This window comes from Sus scrofa, chromosome 9 (genome assembly GCF_054392235.1).
Source record: "Sus scrofa isolate SSC_HxYL_T2T_F1_AM1 chromosome 9, Sscrofa_HxYL_maternal_Yorkshire_Landrace_v2.0, whole genome shotgun sequence".
In the NCBI taxonomy this organism is placed as follows: domain Eukaryota; kingdom Metazoa; phylum Chordata; class Mammalia; order Artiodactyla; family Suidae; genus Sus; species Sus scrofa.
Genome location: NC_139391.1, coordinates 118341002 through 118362926, shown reverse-complemented (window position 1 = coordinate 118362926; position 21925 = coordinate 118341002). Strand labels below are relative to the sequence as shown.

The following is a 21925-nucleotide window of genomic DNA, read 5'->3' as shown; positions in this document are numbered from 1 at the left end:
TTGCTGGATCAAATGATAGTTCTATTTTTAGTTTTCTGAGGAATCTCCATACTGTTTTCCACAGTGATTGCACCAATTTACAATCCCACCAACAGTGTAATAGGGTTCTTTTTCTCCACAGCCTCTCTAGAACTTATTGTTTGCAGACTTTTCGATGATGGCCATTCTGGCCAGTGTAAGGTAGTACCTCATAGTGAGTTTTTTTTTTTTTTTCATCTTTTGTCCTTTTAGGCCCATACCCGTGGCATATGGAGGTTCCCAGGCTAGTAGTCTAATTGGAGTTGTTGCCCTGACCTAAGCCAGAGCCTCAGAGACACCAGATCTGAGCTGCATCTGTGACCTACACCACAGCTCATGGCAACACCGATCCTTAACCCACTGAGTGAGGCCAGGGATGGAACCCGCAACCTCATGGTTCCTAGTTGGATTCATTTCCACTGCACCACAAAGGAAACTCCCCTCGTAGTGATTTCTATTTGCATTTCTCTAAATAATTAGTGATGTTGAACATCTTTTCATGTGTTTTTTGGCCATCTATATGTCTTCTTTGGAGAATTGTCTGTTTAGATCTTCTGCCCATTTTTTGTTAGGGTTGCTTGCTTTTTTAGGTATTGAGGTGCAGAAGGTGTTTATAAATTTTGGAGATTAATCCCTTGTCAGTCACTTCATTTGCAAATATTTTCTCCCATTCTGTAGATTGTCTTTTCATTTTGTTTAGGGTTTCCTTTGCTGTGCAAAAACTTTTAAGTTTAATTAAGTCCCATTTGTTTATTTTTGTTTTTATTGTCATTACTCTAGGAGGTGGATCTGAGAAGATATTGCTGCAGTTTATGTTGGAGAGTGTTTGGCCTATGTTTTTCTCTAAGAGTTTTATAGTATCCAGTCTTCTATTTAGGTCTTTAATCCATTTTGAGTTTATTTTTGTGTATGGTGTTAGGAAGTGTTCTAATTTCATTCTTTTCCATGTAGCTGTCCAGTTTGTCCAGCACTACTTATTGAACAGGCTGTCTTTTCTCCATTGTATATTCTTATCTCCTTTGTCGTAGATTAGCTGACTGGAGGTGCATGGGTTTAATTCTGGGCTTTCCATTCTGTTCCGCTGTAATATATTTCTGTTTTTTTTTTTTTTTTCCTTTTGTTGTTGTTGTTGTTGTTGCTATTTCTTGGGCCGCTCCTGCGGCATATGGAGGTTCCCAGGCTAGGGGTTGAATCGGAGCTGTAGCCACCGGCCTACGCCAGGGCCACAGCAACGCTGGATCCGAGCCGCGTCTGCAACCTACACCACAGCTCACGGCAACGCCGGATCGTTAACCCACTGAGCAAGGGCAGGGACCGAACCCGCAACCTCATGGTTCCTAGTCGGATTCGTCAACCACTGCACCACGATGGGAACTCCCTATATTTCTGTTTTTGTGCAAGTACCACAAGGGGTTTTTTTTGTTTTTTTTTATTTATTTTATTTTATTTTTTTTATTTTCCCACTGTACAGCAAGGGGGTCAGGTTATCCTTACATGTATACATTACAATTACAGTTTTCCCCCATCCTTTCTTCTGTTGCAACATGAGTATCTAGACATAGTTCTCAATGCTATTCAGCAGGATCTCCTTGTAAATCTATTCTAAGTTGTGTCTGATAAGCCCAAGCTCCTGATCCCTCCCTCTCCCTCCCCCTCCCATCAGGCAACCACAAGTCTCTTCTCCAAGTCCATGATTTTCTTTTCTGAGGAGGTGTTCATTTGTGCTGGATATTAGATTCCAGTTATAAGTGATATCATATGGTATTTGTCTTTGTCTTTCTGGCTCATTTCACTCAGGATGAGATTCTCTAGTTCCATCCATGTTGCTGCAAATGGCATTATGTCATTCTTTTTTATGGCTGAGTAGTATTCCATTGTGTATATATACCACCTCTTCCGAATCCGATCATCTGTCGATGGACATTTGGGTTGTTTCCATGTCCTGGCTATTGTGAATAGGGCTGCAATGAACATGCGGGTGCATGTGTCTCTTTTAAGTAGAGCTTTGTCCGGATAGATGCCCAAGAGTGGGATTGCAGGGTCATATGGAAGTTCTATGTATAGATTTCTAAGGTATCTCCAAACTGTTCTCCATAGTGGCTGTACCAGTTTACATTCCCACCAGCAGTGCAGGAGGGTTCCCTTTTCTCCACAGCCCCTCCAGCACTTGTTATTTGTCGATTTATTAATGATGGCCATTCTGACTGGTGTGAGGTGGTATCTCATGGTAGTTTTGATTTGCATTTCTCTTATAATCAACGATGTTGAGCATTTTTTCATGTGTTTGTTGGCCACCTGTATATCTTCTTTGGAGAAATGTCTATTCAGGTCTTTTGCCCATTTTTCCATTGGTTGATTGGCTTTTTTGCTGTTGGGTTGTATAAGTTGTTTATATATTCTAGAGATTAAGCCCTTGTCAGTTGCATCATTTGAAACTATTTTCTCCCATTCTGTAAGTTGTCTTTTTGTTTTCTTTTTGGTTTCCTTTGCTGTGCAAAAGCTTTTCAGTTTGATGAGGTCCCATGGGTTTATTTTTGCTCTAGTTTCTATTGCTTTGGGAGACTGACCTGAGAAAATATTCATGATGTTGATGTCAGAGAGTGTTTTGCCTATGTTTTCTTCTAGGAGTTTGATGGTGTCCTGTCATATATTTAAGTCTTTCAGCCATTTTGAGTTTATTTTTGTGCATGGTGTGAGGGTGTGTTCTAGTTTCATTGCTTTGCATGTTGCTATCCAGGTTTCCCAGCAATGCTTGCTGAATAGACTTTCTTTTTCCCATTTGATGTTCTTGCCTCCCTTGTCAAAGATTAATTGACCATAGGTGTCAGGGTTGATTTCCGGATTCTGTATTCTGTTCCATTGGTCTGTCTGTCTGTTTTGGTACCAGTACCACACTGTTTTGATGACTGTGGCTTTGTAGTATTTCTTGAAGTCTGGGAGAGTTATGCCTCCTGCTTGGTTTTTGATGACTATAGCTTTGTAGTATAATCTGAAATCAGGGAGCCTGATTCCTCCAGCTCCATTTTTCTTTTTCAGGATGCCTTTGGCTATAATGGGTATTTTGTGCTTCCAAACTTTAAAATATTTTTTCTAGTTCTATGAAAAATGTCCTTGGCAATATGATCCTCTAAATAGATGGAGAAAAAGACTTTGACAAAATCCAACACCCATTTCTGATAAAAACTCTTCAGAAAGTGGGCATAGATGGAACCTACCTCAACATAAGAAAGGCCATATATGACAAACCTATAGCTAACATCATTCTCAATGGTGAAAAGCTGAAAGAATTCCCACCGAAAGCAGGAACAAGACAAGGATGTCCACTCTCACCACTACTATTCAACATAGTTTTGGAAGTCCTAGCCATGACAATTAGAGAATTAAAAGAGATAAAAGGAATCCAAATTGGAGAGGAAAAAGTAAAACTATCACTACTTGCAGATGACATGATACTATACCTAAAGAATCCTAAAGACTCTACTAGAAAACTGTTAGAGCTCATCCATGAATTTGGCAAAGTCGCAGGATACAAAATTAATACACAGAAATTGATGGCATTTCTATATACTAATAATGAAAAATCAGAAATAGAAATTAGGGAAACAATCTCATTTACTGTCACATCAAAAAGAATAAAATACCTAGAAATAAACTTACCTAAAGAGACAAGAGACCTGTAGTCTGAAAATCATAAGATGCTAATGAAAGAAATAAAAAATGACACAAACAGATGGAAAGACATACCATCATGCTCTTGGATTAGAAAGATCAATATTATCAGAATGAAACATATTTCTTTGTCATCTCATATTGCCTAACTTTCACTGTTGTGGTCTTCTTGACAGCAAGTGTGTAGATGTGTCAGCTGGTGCCCAGTCCTGGAGTTCTCAGGGGCAGTGGTGGCCCACATGTACCCACAGTACATGATGGGAGCAGCAGTATCATGCTACCTCTCCTGGAGCTGGGTGGCTGCTAGGGATGGGGTTCGTGAGGGAGGCAGCAGTAGTTTATGGTTCATAGGACTGCTCTTGGAGCAGGTGTGGGAGGCAGGGCAGCAGTGGCTCCCAAAGTTTCTCCTTTGCCAGGTGCCTGGGGGAGTACTATGTGTAGCTGTGGTGGTGGGTGCCATTCCTGGGGTCCCTCCCTCTGCCAGGTGGCTCATAGGAGCACTCTTTGCAGCTGCAGGGGCAGGCACCATTCCCGGGGTCCCTCCCTTTGCCAGGATGCCCATGGGATCACTCTCGGCAGTTGTGAAAGGGGTGACTAGGCAGCAGCTGCTCAGGATATGCCTCCTGGAGCTGGAGTAAGTGGTGTCCTGCCACCTGAGAGCATGTGCAGGGAACAAGGCTGATCTGATGGATCATGCCCCTTCCCTCCAGCACCCTTGGACAATGGTGCATAACCTCCAAGCCTATCTGGGTTTCCTCAGTTTACATCCTCAGATGCGATTGCCTTAAACTCTAGTCCCTCCAGGCTGTATCTTTGGCCAACCCCAGCTTTTTCCCATGCAGCCAGCCCTAGGTGTATCTCTGAGTCTAATCTCCAAAGCCCAAGTTTTAATTCACAAACCCTGCCCATACCAGCAGATGGTTGGGAAGTGCAAGGTGGTAGCTCTGACTGTGCAAGACTATTGCTGCTTTAATTGCTTCAGACTGACTGCTGAGTTCTCCTCTAAAGGTCCTCCTTTGTCCCAGCTATCTCCCTACCCATTGGAAGACTTCCCAGGAGGCAAGGACTTTTCTTCTTTCCCAGGTTCCTCCTAGGGGTGCAGGTCCCAACCTGCTTCCTTTCTCATTTTCTCTCTCTTTTCCTTTTTATTTCTTTTGTCCTACCCCATTTTTATGAAGATTTTCTTGCTCTTCACAATTGTGAGATCTTTTGACAGCAGTCAGCAAATTTTCTGTGAAAATATTTCCACAAGTAGATACATATATTTTTGTCTTTCGTCTTTTCAGGGCCGTACCTGTGGCATATGGAGGTTCCCAGGCCACAGGAAAGCCAGATCCGAGCCGCATCTGCGACCTACACCACAGCTCATGGCACTGCCAGATCCTTAACGCACTGAGTGAGGCCAGGGATTGAACCCTCAACCTCGTGGTTCCTAGTCAGATTTGTTTCCACAGCGCTATGATGGGAACTCCTCATGTAGGTGTATTTTTGATGTATTTGTGAGACTAGATGAGCTTCATGTCCTACTACTCTGCCATCTTCTTCTGTCTCTGTGACTGCTATGTTTTTAGAAGAGATGATTAGGACACAGACACAGAAGGAAAACCATGTAAAGTCACAGTGAAAAGATCACCATCTACAATCTAAAGAGAGAGGCTTCAGAAGAAACCAACATCACTGAATCCTTGATTGTGTAAATTTAGCCACTGGGACAATAAGAAAACGTATCTCTGTTGTTGAGTCCAGGTAGTCTGGGGTACTTTGTTATGGCAACATTAGAAAACTAACACTTTATTTCAAAGTTATGAGAGATAATATAATAAATGTCAATTAGGAGTTCCTGTTGTGTCTCAATGGGTTAAGAACCTGCATTGTGTCCATGAGGATGTGGATTTGATCCCTGGTCTCACATAGTGGGTTAAGTATCCAGCATTGCTGCAAGCTGTGGTGTAGGTCACAGATGCTGCTCAGATCCAGTGTTGATGTAGCTGTGGTGTAGGCTGGCAGCTGCAGCTCCAATTCCACTCCCAGCCCTGGGAATTTTCATATACCACAAGTGTGGCCTAAAACAAACAATAATAACTAAGGGAGTTCCCACTGTGGCTCAGCGGTAACCAACCCAACTAGTATCCATGAGGATGCGGGTTCGATCCCTGGCCTCACTCAGCGGGTTAAGGATCCAGCATTTCTGTGAGCTGTGGTATAGGTTGCAGATTGGCTCAGTTCTGGCATTGCAGTGGCTGTGGTGTAGGCTGGCAGCTGCAACTCTGATTGGACCCCTAGCCTGAGAACTTCCATATGCCTCAAGTGCTGCCCTAAAAAGACTGGAAAAAAGCAACTAAATAAATGTCATAGGAAGCCAGCTATCAAATGTATTATTAAAGAAACTATAGAAAAAGTCTCTACCAGGGAATAAAATATCACAAAGGGTTCATTTTTTTTTCAATTTTGGGAACAAATTTCTTGCTCTTACTTGTAAGTTTTAAAAATGAGTTCTTCCAGAAAATGACATCATTCTTTGCATAATTATGCAAAAATCTCTTATATATTTCCAGTTTAACTTTCAATTTAAGAAGTGACAATAATCAATCAGAATTCCTTCCTCAAGCTTACATTTCTCTAAGATCTTCTACAAGGAGCACAAAATTAAATTTGCCTGGAAAAATTAAAACCATGAAGAAATAAGTACCATTATGTGGACAAAGTGTGTGTGTGTGTGTGTGTGTGTGTGTGTGTGTGTGTGTTTGTGGTGTGAATGTGTATTCTTCAATCTGAAAACCAAGCTAATGATGAGCAAACAGAGTTTAGAAGAGAAAAAAGACTTCTCTATGTTAAATCTTCCCCAAATTTGTGTCATAAACACCAACAATGGGACATTGCTATATGACTTTGTCCTGAAATGGTCTATCAGGATCACAGAACCTACTTCTCAGGTTCCTAAACTGGAAGGAGTATTAAAATTTGAAAGTCTAGAAAAGGTTCTTAAAATGTATCTAAGCTTACATGGTATAGAGAATAGGTGATGCTATTTCTGTATAGACAGAAAATTATTTTCTTTAAAAAAATCACGTAGCAGTAGGAATAACAGAGGAAAGACATTTGAAAATTTACTGCTCCAAAAAAGCAAAACAAAGACTGACAAAATTTGTTGAATTGATCTTTTTAAAAACCCAGAAATTAAAGTCTTGAAAAAAATCTGATGAGTGTTCATCCAAGAAAAGCTGCTCCATTGATAAGAACAGTGTGCTCTGTGGGATTTTAACTTGCTCTGTTCCCATCATTATCACTTTAGCTCTGTGATACCTTAGAAAACAAATATCCCTGCAATTATGTGAAAATTAGCATCCTTACAACCTCTGTAAGTGGTAGCTAGTATCAGAGCAACAAACATATGATATATAGAAATGAAATAGCCATTACAGAACAAATGTGGTATTAGGATTTAGAACCTAGGCAAACCATAGGTCCTATTATCCCTCCCTCTCTCTTTCTCTGTTTCTGGGACCATCAAGGGCCAAATTGATGTGAATACTCAAGAATTTAAGGGATCTGAGTCATCATGTTGTCCTGTGGATCTATGAATGCAGGCAAAACCATAAAAAAACTAAATTCAATGCTTAAAACACAAAACTTACAACAAAGAGGTTAAAATGACCTTTGTAAATATAGAATATGTATATAGGAGAAAAGTGTTTTTGAAAAGAGACAAATACTTAAGGAGTAGCTTAAAGCAGGAAGGCATTAAGGAAATAGGATACAGTCTCCATGAGTTTCCAAGTAAGGAATAATTGCAATGGAAAATTTTAAATTATTGCACATTAATACCTTTCAGCAGACAAAAATCATTGACTCCCTGAGAAAGATGGAGTCCTTTGATGGGCTGCCTTAACAAGCTCCATGGAGGTTGCATTTATTACATCATGAACCTTTCCAAAGGTAGAATATGGAGTCAGGAACAGTTTCAAGATTAAGTTCATAATACTTGCATATCCTTGGGGATTGTACTATGGGACATGATCAAGCTTGAGTTATCTATTAAGTTTTTATAACAAAATCCTTTGAGTACAGACATCTTTGCCATTTTTCATGAGTCCTTCTCTGCATAAGCAAGTACACACACACACACACACACACACACTGACACACACATAACACATTCTAATGGGTAACAAAGCAGGAGACCCATGAGAGGAGGGATGAGTTTTGCATCACTTTGTAGGAAAAAATATAATGGTGAGACCATGCTGGATAATTTGATCCTTGAACGCCACAGTTATGTCTCTGGGGAATGGGTTGTTTTTAGGAGATCACACTCTAAAGGTCTCACATCCAGAAGCTCCTAATCACTCCTGTGCCCCATCCTCTCCATCAGGGAAGAAAAGATATCTGGGACTCATAACCCCGGCGCTTGCTTCAGCTCCAAACATTTCCCATCTCTGTGAGTTTTCCTGTACATTCAAGCCCAATTTGAGAAAAATACCAGAAGGAGTACCACACCCCCTCTTTGTACAAATCATTATTATACACTGGTTAATGGTTTACAGAAGAGCAGGACAGAAGACTGGCAGAAATCTCAGGTTTAGGAAGAAGAAAAAGCCACCTTTGTGAAGATCCCCTCTGCTGGGGTCTCAGAGTAACATTTGATACCCATGCTGTCTAAATGTAGGTTTCATACTTCTCTTAACCGGAGCCCCTCCCCAGTCACACTATGGGAAGGGGCTGGTTAATATTGATATCCTCAAGTCATGTTGTCAGACTGTAAGGCTCTTAAGAGCCCTCTAACCCTGTTGGCTCCCCTTACAATTGATGATGCTGGAAGTGTTGTGTGATTTGTCCTTCACTACCTTTCTCTGGTAGTGAAGGACAAATTTCTTTCTCTGGTGAGAACCATCTGTTCCTACTGCATCCTGGAAATGTTCTCCTGCCAGAGAATTGAGGAAAATTAACACACTTTTCTTTGCTGCCTATGAGGAGGTGTTAGTAAGTGGCAGGGAGAAATTCTATAGCTATTTGGTAACAATCCCATTATTATTTCTTTTGTAGGAGGGAAGCTGGTAAATGTACCAGTTTAGTTTATCCTGATTTGCTTTCCAAAGGTTTCTCTCCAGGGATGGTTGTCCTCAATCAGGGAAAACCCCTTTTCATCTCCTAGCACTGTGAGATAACATAACTACCATTGTCATTTATCAAATTGGGATGGGGGAATTCTAGCTGGTGATGATAGAGTAAAATATCCCTACTATAAAAATAATTTTCTATTTCACATGTGTTTGTACTTGACAAATTTTTCAGTGAATATTTTTATTCTCTTCACATTTATTTGTCAGTTTTTTAAATAATGGAATAAATGAAAATACATCATTCTTAAATTTTACCAAATGCAAAAAGAAAATCAAGAGAATCCTGTCAGTGTTGGTAGCATTGTAATGTGGCATCGGATTTCTAATACCTTCCTCAATTCTGCCATAATTTGGTTATTTTCACCCATAATTCAGCATTCTAATACTTAAAATCAAGTTATAATTTATGAGGCTAACAGGGTTTTCATATTCATATTTGTCTGATTTTTGCTGTGTAATAATTGAGAAATGATAATCTGCTAACAGAAATTATAGGGAAGACATTATAGATGGCCTTGAGCCTAGCTTATAAGCCATCAAGTCCACTAAGCTAGTCTGAGGTGATGGAACAAAGGGTTCAATCCTGCAGCAAGTCTCAGAAAGCTGTGATAGCTCTCCGGACACCAGGTAGGATGTAGAAATTCTAGGATTAATAATAAAGATACAGCCCTCTGATTATCACCTCGTACTATAACATTTATTAATTCTGTTTATTATTAGCTTACTAAATAAAAAATTCTAAGTGTATGTTAAAATTATGTAGAAATTTAAAAATACTAACTGAATCTCCTATAAGATATTCTTACATAATGTACAATGTGAGGTGTGTATTCTTTTAACATATAAGGACATGTGACTAAAATATCAAATGAACTTTAGAGATATTGGATCTGTTGGGAGCTGGACTAAGAAGCTAGTATCAGATAAGTGGGAGCTCCTAGGAGAGATGATGAAGAATAGTGCATTTGAATGTGCACTATTCCGGAAGCCAAAGAATCAGGCAATGTTGTCAGGGTACCTCTTGTAAGAGGGGAAAAAAAAAAACTGCTGGAGTGTTATCTGTGATATATGAATTTGTATAGAAATCAGCTCTTATCTTAAACCAAGTTGCTCTGTCCCTAAGCAGACAACTCAGGGCAGGAGGGCAGACCAGAACTGGCAGTTAAACCAACTGCCACCATGGAGGTTTTTTATACTGGTGCTGACATTAATAATATTTGATGGTTGTACTAACATTGTAACCGTAAGATCTTAAACTTGGATGTTAGAGACATGCATTGAAGTTGGATGAAGGCCTTGGAGTCATTTTTAATAGCTGGCCAAGTGAACCTGCTTGAGGGCCTCATAAACTATCATTCAATAGAAAAACCTCTGATCTGTTCATCCTGGCACAAAATAGATTTGTCACTCTAAAAGTTAGCAAATCACTGCCTGCAATATGTTACATTTGCCCATTTGTTTTCTACTTAGGGCTCATATTTGAAATAAGTGTCTGATTATTTGTTTTACCCCAATGGCAATGATTAAAAATTAGACTTTTTTTTTTAGGGCCGCACCTGCAGCATAGGGAGGTTCCCAGGCTAGGGGTCGAATTGGAGCTATAGCTGCCAGCCTACGCCAAGCCACAGCAATGCCAGATCTGAGCCATGTATGTGACCTACACCACAGTTCACAGCAGTGCTGGATCCTTAACCCACTAGGCAAGGTCAGAGATTGAATCCGCGTCCTCAAGGATCTTAGTTGGGTTCGTTAATCACTGAGCCACGATGGGAACTCCAAAAATTAGACTTTTCTGTAGTTTCAGGCTTTGAAGGATGACTGTCTTTCCGAAATCATCTTTTTTCCGATCTTTCCATTCAGGCTTTACAGTTAGTATACTGTTTACACCAACTTTTATCCCTTGTCTCATATGGCAGCAGCTAGTATCTTTGCCTTTAAATGCTTTCGATAGTGGTCTTCCAGGTAGCCGCCTCGGTTCTGGGAGAGTTTTGAGTTAGTCACAATAAAGGCAAGTCCTTTCAGCTGATACTTCAAGGAGCCACCAGACAGGTCAAATCACACAACCATAATTCTGTGAATATAAAGTCTATTCTGCTCCCTCTGGCACTGAGTGTACACTGGAAATTCAGACTATTTTCTTCAGGGCAGCCAGTGAGCCAGGAAGTGGGGGATGGCATCAAGATAAGTTAAAATGCTACAGTTTCTGGAGTTCCTGCTGTGGCTCAGCAGGTTAGTAATCCAACTAGTATCCATGAGGATGTAGGTTTGAAACCTGGCCTTGCTCAGGTGGTTAAACCATCCAGCATTGCCATGAGGTATGGTGTAGGTCACAGACACGGCTCCATTCCGGTGTTGCTGTGGCTGTGGAGAAGGCCAGCAGCTGCAGCTCCGATTTGACCCCTGGCCTGGGAATTTCCATAGGCTGAAGGTGAGTCCCTAAAACAAAACAAAACAAAAAACGACATACAGTTTCTCCCACTGATTTGTGGGTTTGTTTGTTAGTTTGTTTTCCATATTAAGTATTCCTCTGGTTCTATAGCTTTTGATTAGAGTCCAGAATTCAATAGAAGTTTGTTTTGACAGATTTTTCATTTTATATGTTACCTTTATAGAAAGAAATACTTTATCTATTCCATTTTTTAAGACCAATATTCCTCAGAGTTAATATTTTATCTTCTAAGATGTAGTTTTAATAGGTTGATCTATAAAGACATTTAATTTCTCAGTTGAGAGTTTTTTTTTTTTTTTTTTTTTTTTTTTTTGTCTTTTGTCGTTGTTATTGTTGCTATTTCTTGGGCCGCTCCTGCGGCATATGGAGGTTCCCAGGCTAGGGGTCGAATCGGAGCTATAGCCACCAGCCTACGCCAGAGCCACAGCAAGGCGGGATCCGAGCCGCGTCTGCAACCTACACCACAGCTCACGGCAACGCCAGATCGTTAACCCACTGAGCAAGGGCAGGGACCGAACCCGCAACCTCATGGTTCCTAGTCGGATTCGTTAACCACTGCGCCACGACAGGAACTCCCAGTTGAGAGTTTTTAACCCCATACTTTTTTTTTTTTTTTGAAAAAGTAGAATCTTTAAATTTACATATGGGAATAGGTACTGCTCATGGGCCAAATTTATCAGTACTTTTGTGTAATTAAGATTGGGTGGAAAGGAGTTCCCGTCGTGGCGCAGTGGTTAACGAATCCGACTAGGAACCATGAGGTTGCGGGTTCAATCCCTGCCCTTGCTCAGTGGGTTAACGATCCGGCGTTGCCGTGAGCTGTGGTGTAGGTTGCAGACGCGGCTCGGATCCTGCGTTGCTGTGGCTCTGGCGTAGGCCGGTGGCTACAGCTCCGATTGGACCCCTAGCCTGGGAACCTCCATATGCCGCGGGAGCGGCCCAAGAAATAGCAAAAAAAAAAAAAAAAAAAAAAAAAAAAAAAAAAAGATTGGGTGGAAAAAGGTTCATGGATGTTTTAGTTAGACTTTTCAATCAAAATGCTCATAATTTCAAACTTTAATTCATACCCATCTCTGCCCAATTTATATGCTGCTGTTTTGTATTTAGCTCAGTCTTATTCTAGGTCCTTGAACAGAGGACATTGCCAGTGTTCTTTGTACAGTCAGTATCTGCTTAGTTGTACAAATGTATATCATATTTTGTTTGATCTGTATTTCTTTTTATAATGTGAACTTTGTTTTTGGGATCACTTCTTTCCTGCCTGAAATGAAATCTTCAAATTTCCATCAGTTAAGACAGTTTAATTCAGACTGTCTCAGCTCAAGAATAGTTTTAGTTGTTTTCAATGGAACAGTATGGGGTAGAGTAGGTAGTCTCTCATCTTATCAGAAACTGAAATCTAAATCTTTTTTTTTTTTTTTTAGGACTGCACCCCTGGCATATGGAGGTTCCCAGGGTAGCGGTCTAATCGGAGCTGTCGCCACCAGCCTACACCACAGCAACTCGGGATTCCAGCCGTGTCTGTGATACACAACACCAGATCCTTAACCCACTAAGCAAGGCCAGGCATTGAGCCAGCAACCTTTTGGTTCCCAGTTGGCTTCATTAACCACTGAGCCACAATGGGAACTCAGAAATCTAAATATTAAGGTTTGTGGAATTCCCATCCTGGAGTAATGGAAACAAATCCGACTAGGAACCATGAGGTTGAGGATTGGATCCCTGGCCTCCTCAGTGGGTTAAGGATCCTGCGTTGCCATGAGCTGTGGTGTAGGTCGAAGATGTGTTTCCGATCTGGCTTTGCTGTTACTCTGGCATAGGCCTGGCAGCAACAGCTCTGATTAGACCCCTAGCCTGGGAACCTCAAATATCCCACAGGTGCTGCCCTAAAAAGACAAAACAAAAATAAAAACAAAAAACCTTAAGGTTTGTAAACCACATCCCTCAGATCTGGACCCTTGATTTTTGACTTCTGATGTCAACATTAGGGAGATTTGTTTTCTTATGATCCTCATTGTTGTCCTCCTATAACAGCTGATTTTTGTTGGTTTCGTAAGGCTGTTTTTACATCATTAAGATTTGTGCTGTTTACGTTCTGTTTAGCCGTCATTATTCCCACAATTTTGGCTATTCTATCTCTATTAAATGAATTTAATGAGGCACAGTAGTTCTGTTATTGCAGTTCATATATGTATCTGCAATGTACAATTGACTGAGAAAGACCTTTTTTCAGAATACCTAACAGGAACATATTTTATGATTTCTTGCGTGCATCAATATTACATATATATGCATGTGTATATATGTACATATGTGTATACATATAATGACTACATATTAGTGTATTACCAAAACATGATATTCATGACTGCTCCTATCCCTGATCCTGGGCCTTCTCCCTGCTGGGCTGTGGCAGGGCTCATCTATCCATCAGCAGCTTTCTCATCATCACTTCCTAATGTGCTTGAGTGGTGGTCCTTCAGATTAGCCCAACTCTATTGTTTGAGAGGAATCTGGAAGTATGAGAGGCTTTGTATGCAGATGTTTCCTCTGGAGAATTCTCTGATATGGTCAAAAGAACAAAAGGACCTTATGCTACCTAGCAGACAAATATATGGTAGAGTAACCTCTGATTTTGAAAAACGGAATCCTGGTAACAGTTATAGTAAACTCTGCTGAAACTGTACAAGGTAAGTTTTGCTATACAGTTCTTTCTTATTGAAACTTCGATAGGCTATCATCTGATATGGACATTATTAGATGTAAGATTAATGTTTTGATAGAAATATTTGTCCTACCACAAAATAGGGTAGGATGAGTGTCAATTCCACTGACTAAAGTTGGAGGAATAGCCAAAAGTGCCCTAGTTCAGTTACAGGACTGCCCAGGGAGAAAATCACATATACTGATCAAGTAAACCTTTGCTTCCTAAGTTGCTGTTATTTTAATGACTCTATTGGAGAGGAGAAATTTTATTTATATGATATTAAAATAGATTAGTAGACAAAAATATGGATAGACAGGTATGTAGATAAATAAATAGATAGATTTGACTAAGAGCTTCCATGTCCTAAAATTTAGTACAAGAAAATAATAAAATGTACACAAAATATGTATAAAACATAATTACTATGGCATCATACTGCACACAACCCAGTTAGAAGGCAATATATTACATGAAATAGTCATCTGCAACAAAATAGTGAGCATAAGTTTAAATTGAGAAATATTTGACATGGAAGATGTACATTGATATTCTAAATGAAAGAAGTTGATAAATAACACTGTTCATATAATTTACATATACTGAAACATATGAACAGTGAATAATGGAAATATATATACAAATTATTAATAGTGATCATCTTTGGATATGTATTTCTCATGTGTGTTTTCTCTTAGCGTTTTATCCAATTTCATGTTTTTTTCTAAGATGATTAAGAAAATTTTAGGTCAAAATTTGACATGAGGTAGATGCCTCTTTGTTCATATAAAAATCAGACTATCAGGAGTTCCCGTCGTGGCGCAGTGGTTAACGAATCCGACTAGGAACCATGAGGTTGCGGGTTCGGTCCCTGCCCTCGCTCAGTGGGTTAACGATCTGGCGTTGCCGTGAGCTGTGGTGTAGGTTGCAGACGCGGCTCGGATCCTGTGTTGCTGTGGCTCTGGTGTAGGCTGGTGGCTGCAACTCTGATTGGACCCCTAGCCTGGGAACCTCCATATGCCGCGGGAGCGGCCCAAGAAAGAAATAGCAAAAAGACAAAAAAAAAAAAAATCAGACTATCGAAAGTTTAATTTTTAAGTCTAATATTTCCAACTACTTATAATTGTCTAAATATAAAGCAAAAAGTATAAACAAGATAATTAAGGTTATGGGTTAGGTCTACTTTTGCTGAAAAATGACTATGATACTGAAATCATTTTCTTTAATGGCAGTATTAATTTAGTAAAATATATTTTTTTTCTCAAAAAGAAGTCAGTGAATATGTATTAGGATAAAATAAGTAAAGGTAAGAATCTATTATCCCTTAAAAACTTACATACTGTCCCCAGTTATATGCTTTCCCTATTAAATGTGGATATAAGAAATTTGGCAACAATTTTGTTAAAAAATTATTTAACACCCAATAAAAGGAGACAGCTATTTGAATTTATGATTCTTCAGTAAAAGAAGACATTTTTAATGAAATAACTGGTTCTCTACTGAAGTGGGAAATGAACAAGATGACTAGAGGATAATTTGTTAAGCCAGAATGAAGGAAGTATTTTAAATTATGGATTAATAATTTTATATGGGAAATAACTTGGAAATATCACCTTAACCAATGATCCACCAATCCACCAATTGAATATCACCGGTACTGGGACAAATTAACATTATCTGTGCATAATGAAAGGCATTAAGAAGATCATATTTTTCCTGCCAAAATATTTGACTCTGAACTAAAGCATGGACAATTAATGGAAATTTTCAATTAAGAGACATTATACAAAACAAGAGCTCATACTGTTAAAAAATATCAGTGTCAAGGCAAGAAAGACTATTTAAGACTAGAAGAAATTAGCATTATATGTAATACTAGATTTGAATCTTAGACTACATTGGCAGAAAATGCTTTATTTAGAATAGTGCATCATGCTAATGTTACGGCTCTTTATTTTGGTAATTATGGTGAGATTAAATTAGTGAATATTCATGTTATTGAAAACAATCAAAAGAATTTAGGGATAAATTGTCAATGTGTGAATATGATTGTATTTTTCTCATATGTGGTCTACAGAAAATGAATACTACATACATACAGAAAAAATAAATTATAAGGCAAACATGAAAAAAATTGTATTAATCTGTATACTAGATTTGTTTATAATCCCTGGTACTTACATGAAATTTTGAATTACTAAAAAATAAAAAGTAAAAAACAGAAAGGCAAAGTAACATTGGAAAAATAAAAAACTCAGTGAAATAGGGACAAGTACACAGGCACCCTCAGATAAATAACTCCAGTTTTCATTGCTATCCAGATCTGATTTGCCATCACACTTCAGTCCTTTACACACAGACTCATTTACAATGGAGGGCAACCAGTCATGGATCACAGAATTTATCCTGGTGGGATTTCAGCTCAGGGAAGAGATGGAATTGCTTCTCTTCGTTATCTTCTTCCTACTATATATCTTCAACCTGCTGGCAAATGGCATGATCTTGGGGCTCATTTGCCTCGACCTCAAACTGCACTCCCCTATGTACTACTTCCTTTCTCATCTGGCCGTTATTGACATGTCTTATCCTTCTAGCAGTCTGCCCAATATGCTGGAAAACCTAGTGAAACACAAAAAAACTATCTCCTTTGACTCATGCACTATGCAAATGGTTTTCAGTTTGGCTTTTGGTTCTGTTGAGTGCCTGATTTTGGTGGTGATGTCCTATGACAGGTATGTGGCGATCTGCCATCCCCTCCGGTACACTGTCATCATGAATTGGAAACTATGCATAGTCCTGGCCATCACTTCCTGGGCATGTGGGTTTTCCCTGGCTCTGGTACAAGTTTTTCTCCTGCTAAGATTGTCTTTCTGTGGGCCCCAGAAGATAAACCACTTCTTCTGCGAGTTTAGATCTGTTCTTAAAGTGGCCTGTGGTGATACTTGGATCAGTGAAATTTCCCTCTTTGCTGATGGTGTGTTCATATTAGTTACACCCATTTCCCTGGTGCTGGTCTCCTATGTGCGCATACTCTGGAGTGTCCTGAAGATCCAGTCAAAGGAGGGCCGCAAGAAAGCCTTTTCCACCTGTTCTTCCCACCTCTGCGTGGTTGGGTTCTACTTTGGCCTAGCCATGATAGTTTACATGGTCCCTGACAACAGTAAACAAGAGGAGCAGCTTAAAATCCTTTTCCTATTTTATACCCTCTTCAACCCATTGCTGAACCCCCTCGTCTACAGTCTAAGGAATGCTCAAGTGAAGGCTGCCTTCTACAGAGTATTGCAGATAAATACGACAGTGTGAAGGAGCATAAAATTTTGATTCACCAGAATTTTCCACCTTAACAGATGTGGTTTGCTTGTCCAAAAGAACTCAAGAAAGTTCCACAAAGAATAGAACATGATTTAGTGATGAGAATTACTCAAGTGTAACATTAGTAAGTTGGCAGAATATGAATAGCTAAGCCCTCATTACTTCATGGAGACAAGGCTATACAGGCCAAGTCTCCTTTGTGAAAACACCAGAAATCAGATAATAGGTTGCAGCAGACCATATAAGAACAAAGCTAAGAAGAGATACAGTAAGTGTTAGGCAAATGTATGACATTTTACCCATCACTTCTTCCCCCTGGCACAGTGTGTTAGGATATGGAGCAAACTCCCAATTCTTAGATTTCCCTCAAGAGGGAAAGAGAAGAATGGACCATGCATACTACTTTCAAGCTTTCAGGGAGTGGCCTGAGGGTTTGTTTTCTATAATGACTGATTCAGAGGAATGATGGGAATGGCAGTTTGGACTCCCTGTTGGGGCCACTGAGAAACGTGATGAGCTCTCCAACTTTCTATGGCTGTGCAGAGATTTTTTTTTTGAATTTTCACAATTCTCATAGATCTGGTATCTCATTTTAACATGAAATTCCCTTGTGTTATTTTACATTAGTTTTTTTTTGCAGTTATTTCCTTGCCATCTGTATCTTCTTGGGTGAGCCATCTCTTTGCATCTTTTGCCCTTTTTAATGTAATAAACTATAAAAATTTTAGAGTCATAGCAAAATTGAATGGACGATACAGAGGTAGCCCACATACCCTCTGCCTCCACACATGTGTAACTTCCCCAACTATCAACATACAGCCCACAGAGTAATATGTTAATTATTATTCATAAACCCCTATGAACACATTATTATTTCCCAACATCCAGGGTGTACTTTAGAATTCACTCATGGTGTTGTATATTCTATGTGTTTGGACTAGCAAAAAATTATATCTACAGTTATATTGTCATACAGTAATTTTGCTGCCATAAAAATCATCTCTTCCATCCTCCCTCTTACAAATCCTTGTCAACCACTGCTCTCTTAATTACCTCCATAGTTTTGGCTTTTCAGAGTGTCGCATAGTTGGATTATAAAGTATGTAGTTTTTGTGTTGTATATTAGATTCCATATATAAGTGATATCATATGGTATTTGTCTTTCTCTTTCTGACTTACTTCACTTAGTATGAGAGTCTCTAGTTCCATCCATGTTGCTGCAAATGGTAATGTGAGAAAAAATAATGTATACATGTATGTGTAACTGGGTCACCTTTCTGTACAGTAGAAAATTGACAGAACACTGTATACTAGCTATAATGGAAAAAATAAAAATTATTATAAATGAAAAAAATTAAAAAATAAAGAATGTAATTTTTTTTACATTGTCCTCTAAACTCAGTCCTATGCATTTAAGTTTCCTTTATGTCTTTTTTTTTTCTTTTTCTTTTTGGCTTGATAGTTCATTTCTTTTAAGTGCAGAATACTATTCCATTGTCTGAATGTAACACAGTTTATCCATTTACCAACTGAAGGACATCCTGATTACTTCCAAGTTTAGACAATTATGAATAAAGCTGCTTAACCAATTCCGTGCAGGTTTTTGTGTGGACATAAGTTTTCAAGTCCTTTGGGTGAATACTAAGTAGTACAATTAGTAGATTATATAATGAGAATGTGTTCAGTTTTTAAAGAAAACTGTGAATCTGCCTTCTAAATCGCTGTATCATTTTGCAGTAAGTGAAAGTGTATTTCTTCAGCAACATATACAAGTTCCTATTAATTCACATGCTAATCAGTGTTTGGTGTTGTCAATGTTCTGGGTTTTAGCCATTCTACTATGTGTATAGTGCTATTTCATTGTTGTTAATTTGCATTTGCCTGCTGATATAAGTTTAGAGCATCTTTTCATATGTTTACCATCCATTTTTATTCTTTGATGGGGTGTTTGTTAGGGTTTCTGGACTGTATTTTAAATAAGCAATAAAGAGATGTCTGTCTATACATTACATACACACAAAGAGAGGTTGTATCTGTAATTAAAGGGCTAGTAAATTTCTTAGATATAAATTATGTCTCTTTAAAAATGTGTGAATAATGAGCTTCTCAGAGAAGGATTAAGGTGGTGGGGGAATAAGACATCACACTCATCTTCCTCCGCAAACACATCCAAAACAAACAAACAAACAAAAAACACATCTACGTGTAGAATGATTCACACAGAACATGTACTAAATGCTGACAGAAGAATTTAAAACCTCCAAAAAGGGCAAGAAACCCTCCACATAAGAGGGTAGAACAAAAGAAAAAGAAAAAAGAATCAGGGTGGGACTAGCATTCCTGAGAAGGATATATGAAAGAGAAAAGGAACCTGCACCCTGGGAAGCCACCTAACCTACAAGAAGATCAGCCCAGACAGAGAGACCTCAAAGTCACCAAGGAAAGTGCAACAGCTGGATGGACAAGGGCAAAGCAGAGTGAGAGCCACAAATCATCTGCACCACTGCCCAAGAAACCACAGCCTGAGACACTGGGGCAGGGGTTGGGTGCTGAGATGCCGGCTCTGGAGGTAAGTTCCAGGGACAGGAGTAGGATTGGCTGTGTGGAGACAGCCTGAGGGCCTAGGGAGCAGAGTACCACAGACTGAGGAGTGGAATGCCACAGCAGAGGGAACCCAGGAGAAGGTCTAGGCCCACAGGAAAGTAAGGTGCCATTGTTGGGGAGGGCAAAAGGAGGAGGGGTGGACTGCCATAGGAATCTCCCTGCACATGCCTGGGTTCTCAGAGGGCAGGGCACCTCTGGTTCAGGCTCTGGGTGGTAAGAGTCTACTTTCTTGGGCTAAGGGGAGACCTGGTGTTTCTTGTGTGGGCTGTGGGTAGACAGGCACCTCTTTTGTGGGCTAAGCATGATGTAGTGCTTCTTGTGTGATCTACAGGTGGTGGGGACAAACCACAGCAGTCATCTCAGAAACTAGAGGGAGGTGTGGCCTGCTATCACTAGGGATCCATAAACAGGCTCTAACCTCCAGCCCCAGTCACCTCAAAAAAGAGGGCACTGCAACTGAGCACCACCTGCTGTTGTTGCTCTTGCTCCCCTGGGAACACACCTGCCCTGCTGCTGCCACTGCCAAACACTCTGGGCAGTGCCCACACATGCCTAATCACTCTTATTTCCTAGGACCCTGCAACTAGGAGTAGCCTGTGCAGAAACTTCTGTGTGTGCTAAGCACTACAGGGTGCTTCTTGTGTGGTCTACAACTGATGGGGGCAAACCACCAAGGTTAACTCTGACTCCAGAGTTCAGCATGGCCTGGCACTACTAGGGATCCATGAAAAGGCATCACTCACAACCCCAAACTTTTTAGAGGGCACTACAGAAGAGGTCATTGTAAATGAACACCATCTGTTTTTGCTCTCACACCCCTGGGAAATCACATACCCTGCCACTGGCATTGCCAAATGCTCTGGGCACTGCCTAAATCTTCCTAAGGCTCATTACCACTTCCCAGGGCCCTGCAGCTAGGAGTAGCCTGCATCACTTTCCTGCAGGTCCTTGTTACTGTCAAGAGCCCAGCAACCAGGCAATGGCTGCTATCCCTGTCCATTGCCTCATCCTCCCTGGAAACACACTCAGCATCCTGGGGATAACAGCCTGCTCATACTAAAGAAAGAGACATCAAATATACAAACGTCCATACCAAAAATACATAGTAACCCCCCACGAAATACAAAGGGGTGACCTTGCATAGAAATAGCTCTCAAATCTACAGTTTGGTTTCCCTAAAGTAACAGAAAAGGAAAAATATAGCCAAAATGAAGAAGCTCAGGAACCATTTCCAGTTAAAAGAACAGGAGAATTCACCTGAAGCAGAAAACAATGGAACATACCTCTGCAGTCTAGTAGACACTAAGTTCAAAAGGACGATAGTGAAAATACTGAAGGAATTAAGGGTGAATATGAAGGAATTAAAAGCAGATATAAACAGTAATGCAGATTACATTAGAAAGGAAATAGGAAATATAAGAAGGAACTAAGAAAAACGTAAAATTCACTTGCAGAGATGCAAACTGAGATAAAGCACTAAAGAGCAGAATGCATAATGCAGAAGAATGAATTAGTGACTTGGAAGATAGAATAAGGGAAATCACACAATCAGGACAGCATACAGATAACCAAATGAAAAAACATGAAAGCAATGTAAGAGCTCTATGGGATAATATAAAGTGGGCAAACCTATGCATAATAGGAATTCCAGAAGGAAAAGAAAAAGGGGAGTAAAAATATATTTGAAGAAATTATGTCTGGAAACTTTCCAAATCTAAAGGAAACTGATATCAAGGTACAAGAATCACAGAGGGCCCCAAACAAGTTGAACCCAAACAGGCCCACACCAAGACATAATAAAAATGGCAAAAGTTAAAGAGAAAGAGAAGATTCTAAAGGCAGCAAGAGAAACACAAAGCATTAATTATAAAGGAACCCCACAAGGCTATCAGCTGATTTCTCTACAGAAATACCACAGGCCAGAAGAGAGTGGCAAGATATATTCAAAGTTCTAAAAGGGAAAAATATGGAGCCTAGAATACTCTACCCAGCAAGAATATCATTTAAAATAGAAGGAGAAATAAAGAATTTCTCCAACAAACAAAAGCT

General features: G+C 39.7%; 2 protein-coding genes across 2 annotated transcripts in view; both read left to right on the top strand.

Moving 5' to 3' along the window:
• The window catches only part of LOC100525599 (olfactory receptor 2A1/2A42-like), a 183698-nt gene that overhangs the window by 56639 nt on the left and 105134 nt on the right, over nt 1–21925 (top strand). The window lies entirely within an intron of this gene.
• Nucleotides 16166–17949, top strand: LOC100513612 (olfactory receptor 2A2-like). The gene has a single exon (XM_021063601.2). It carries the CDS (start codon nt 16331–16333, stop codon nt 17261–17263), a length of 933 nt encoding a protein of 310 aa, XP_020919260.1. The 5' UTR covers nt 16166–16330; the 3' UTR covers nt 17264–17949.

Bases quoted from the DNA above. Each gene is read 5' to 3' on its own strand.
- LOC100513612 (XM_021063601.2), top strand. From the start codon at position 16,331: ATGGAGGGCAACCAGTCATGGATCACAGAATTTATCCTGGTGGGATTT.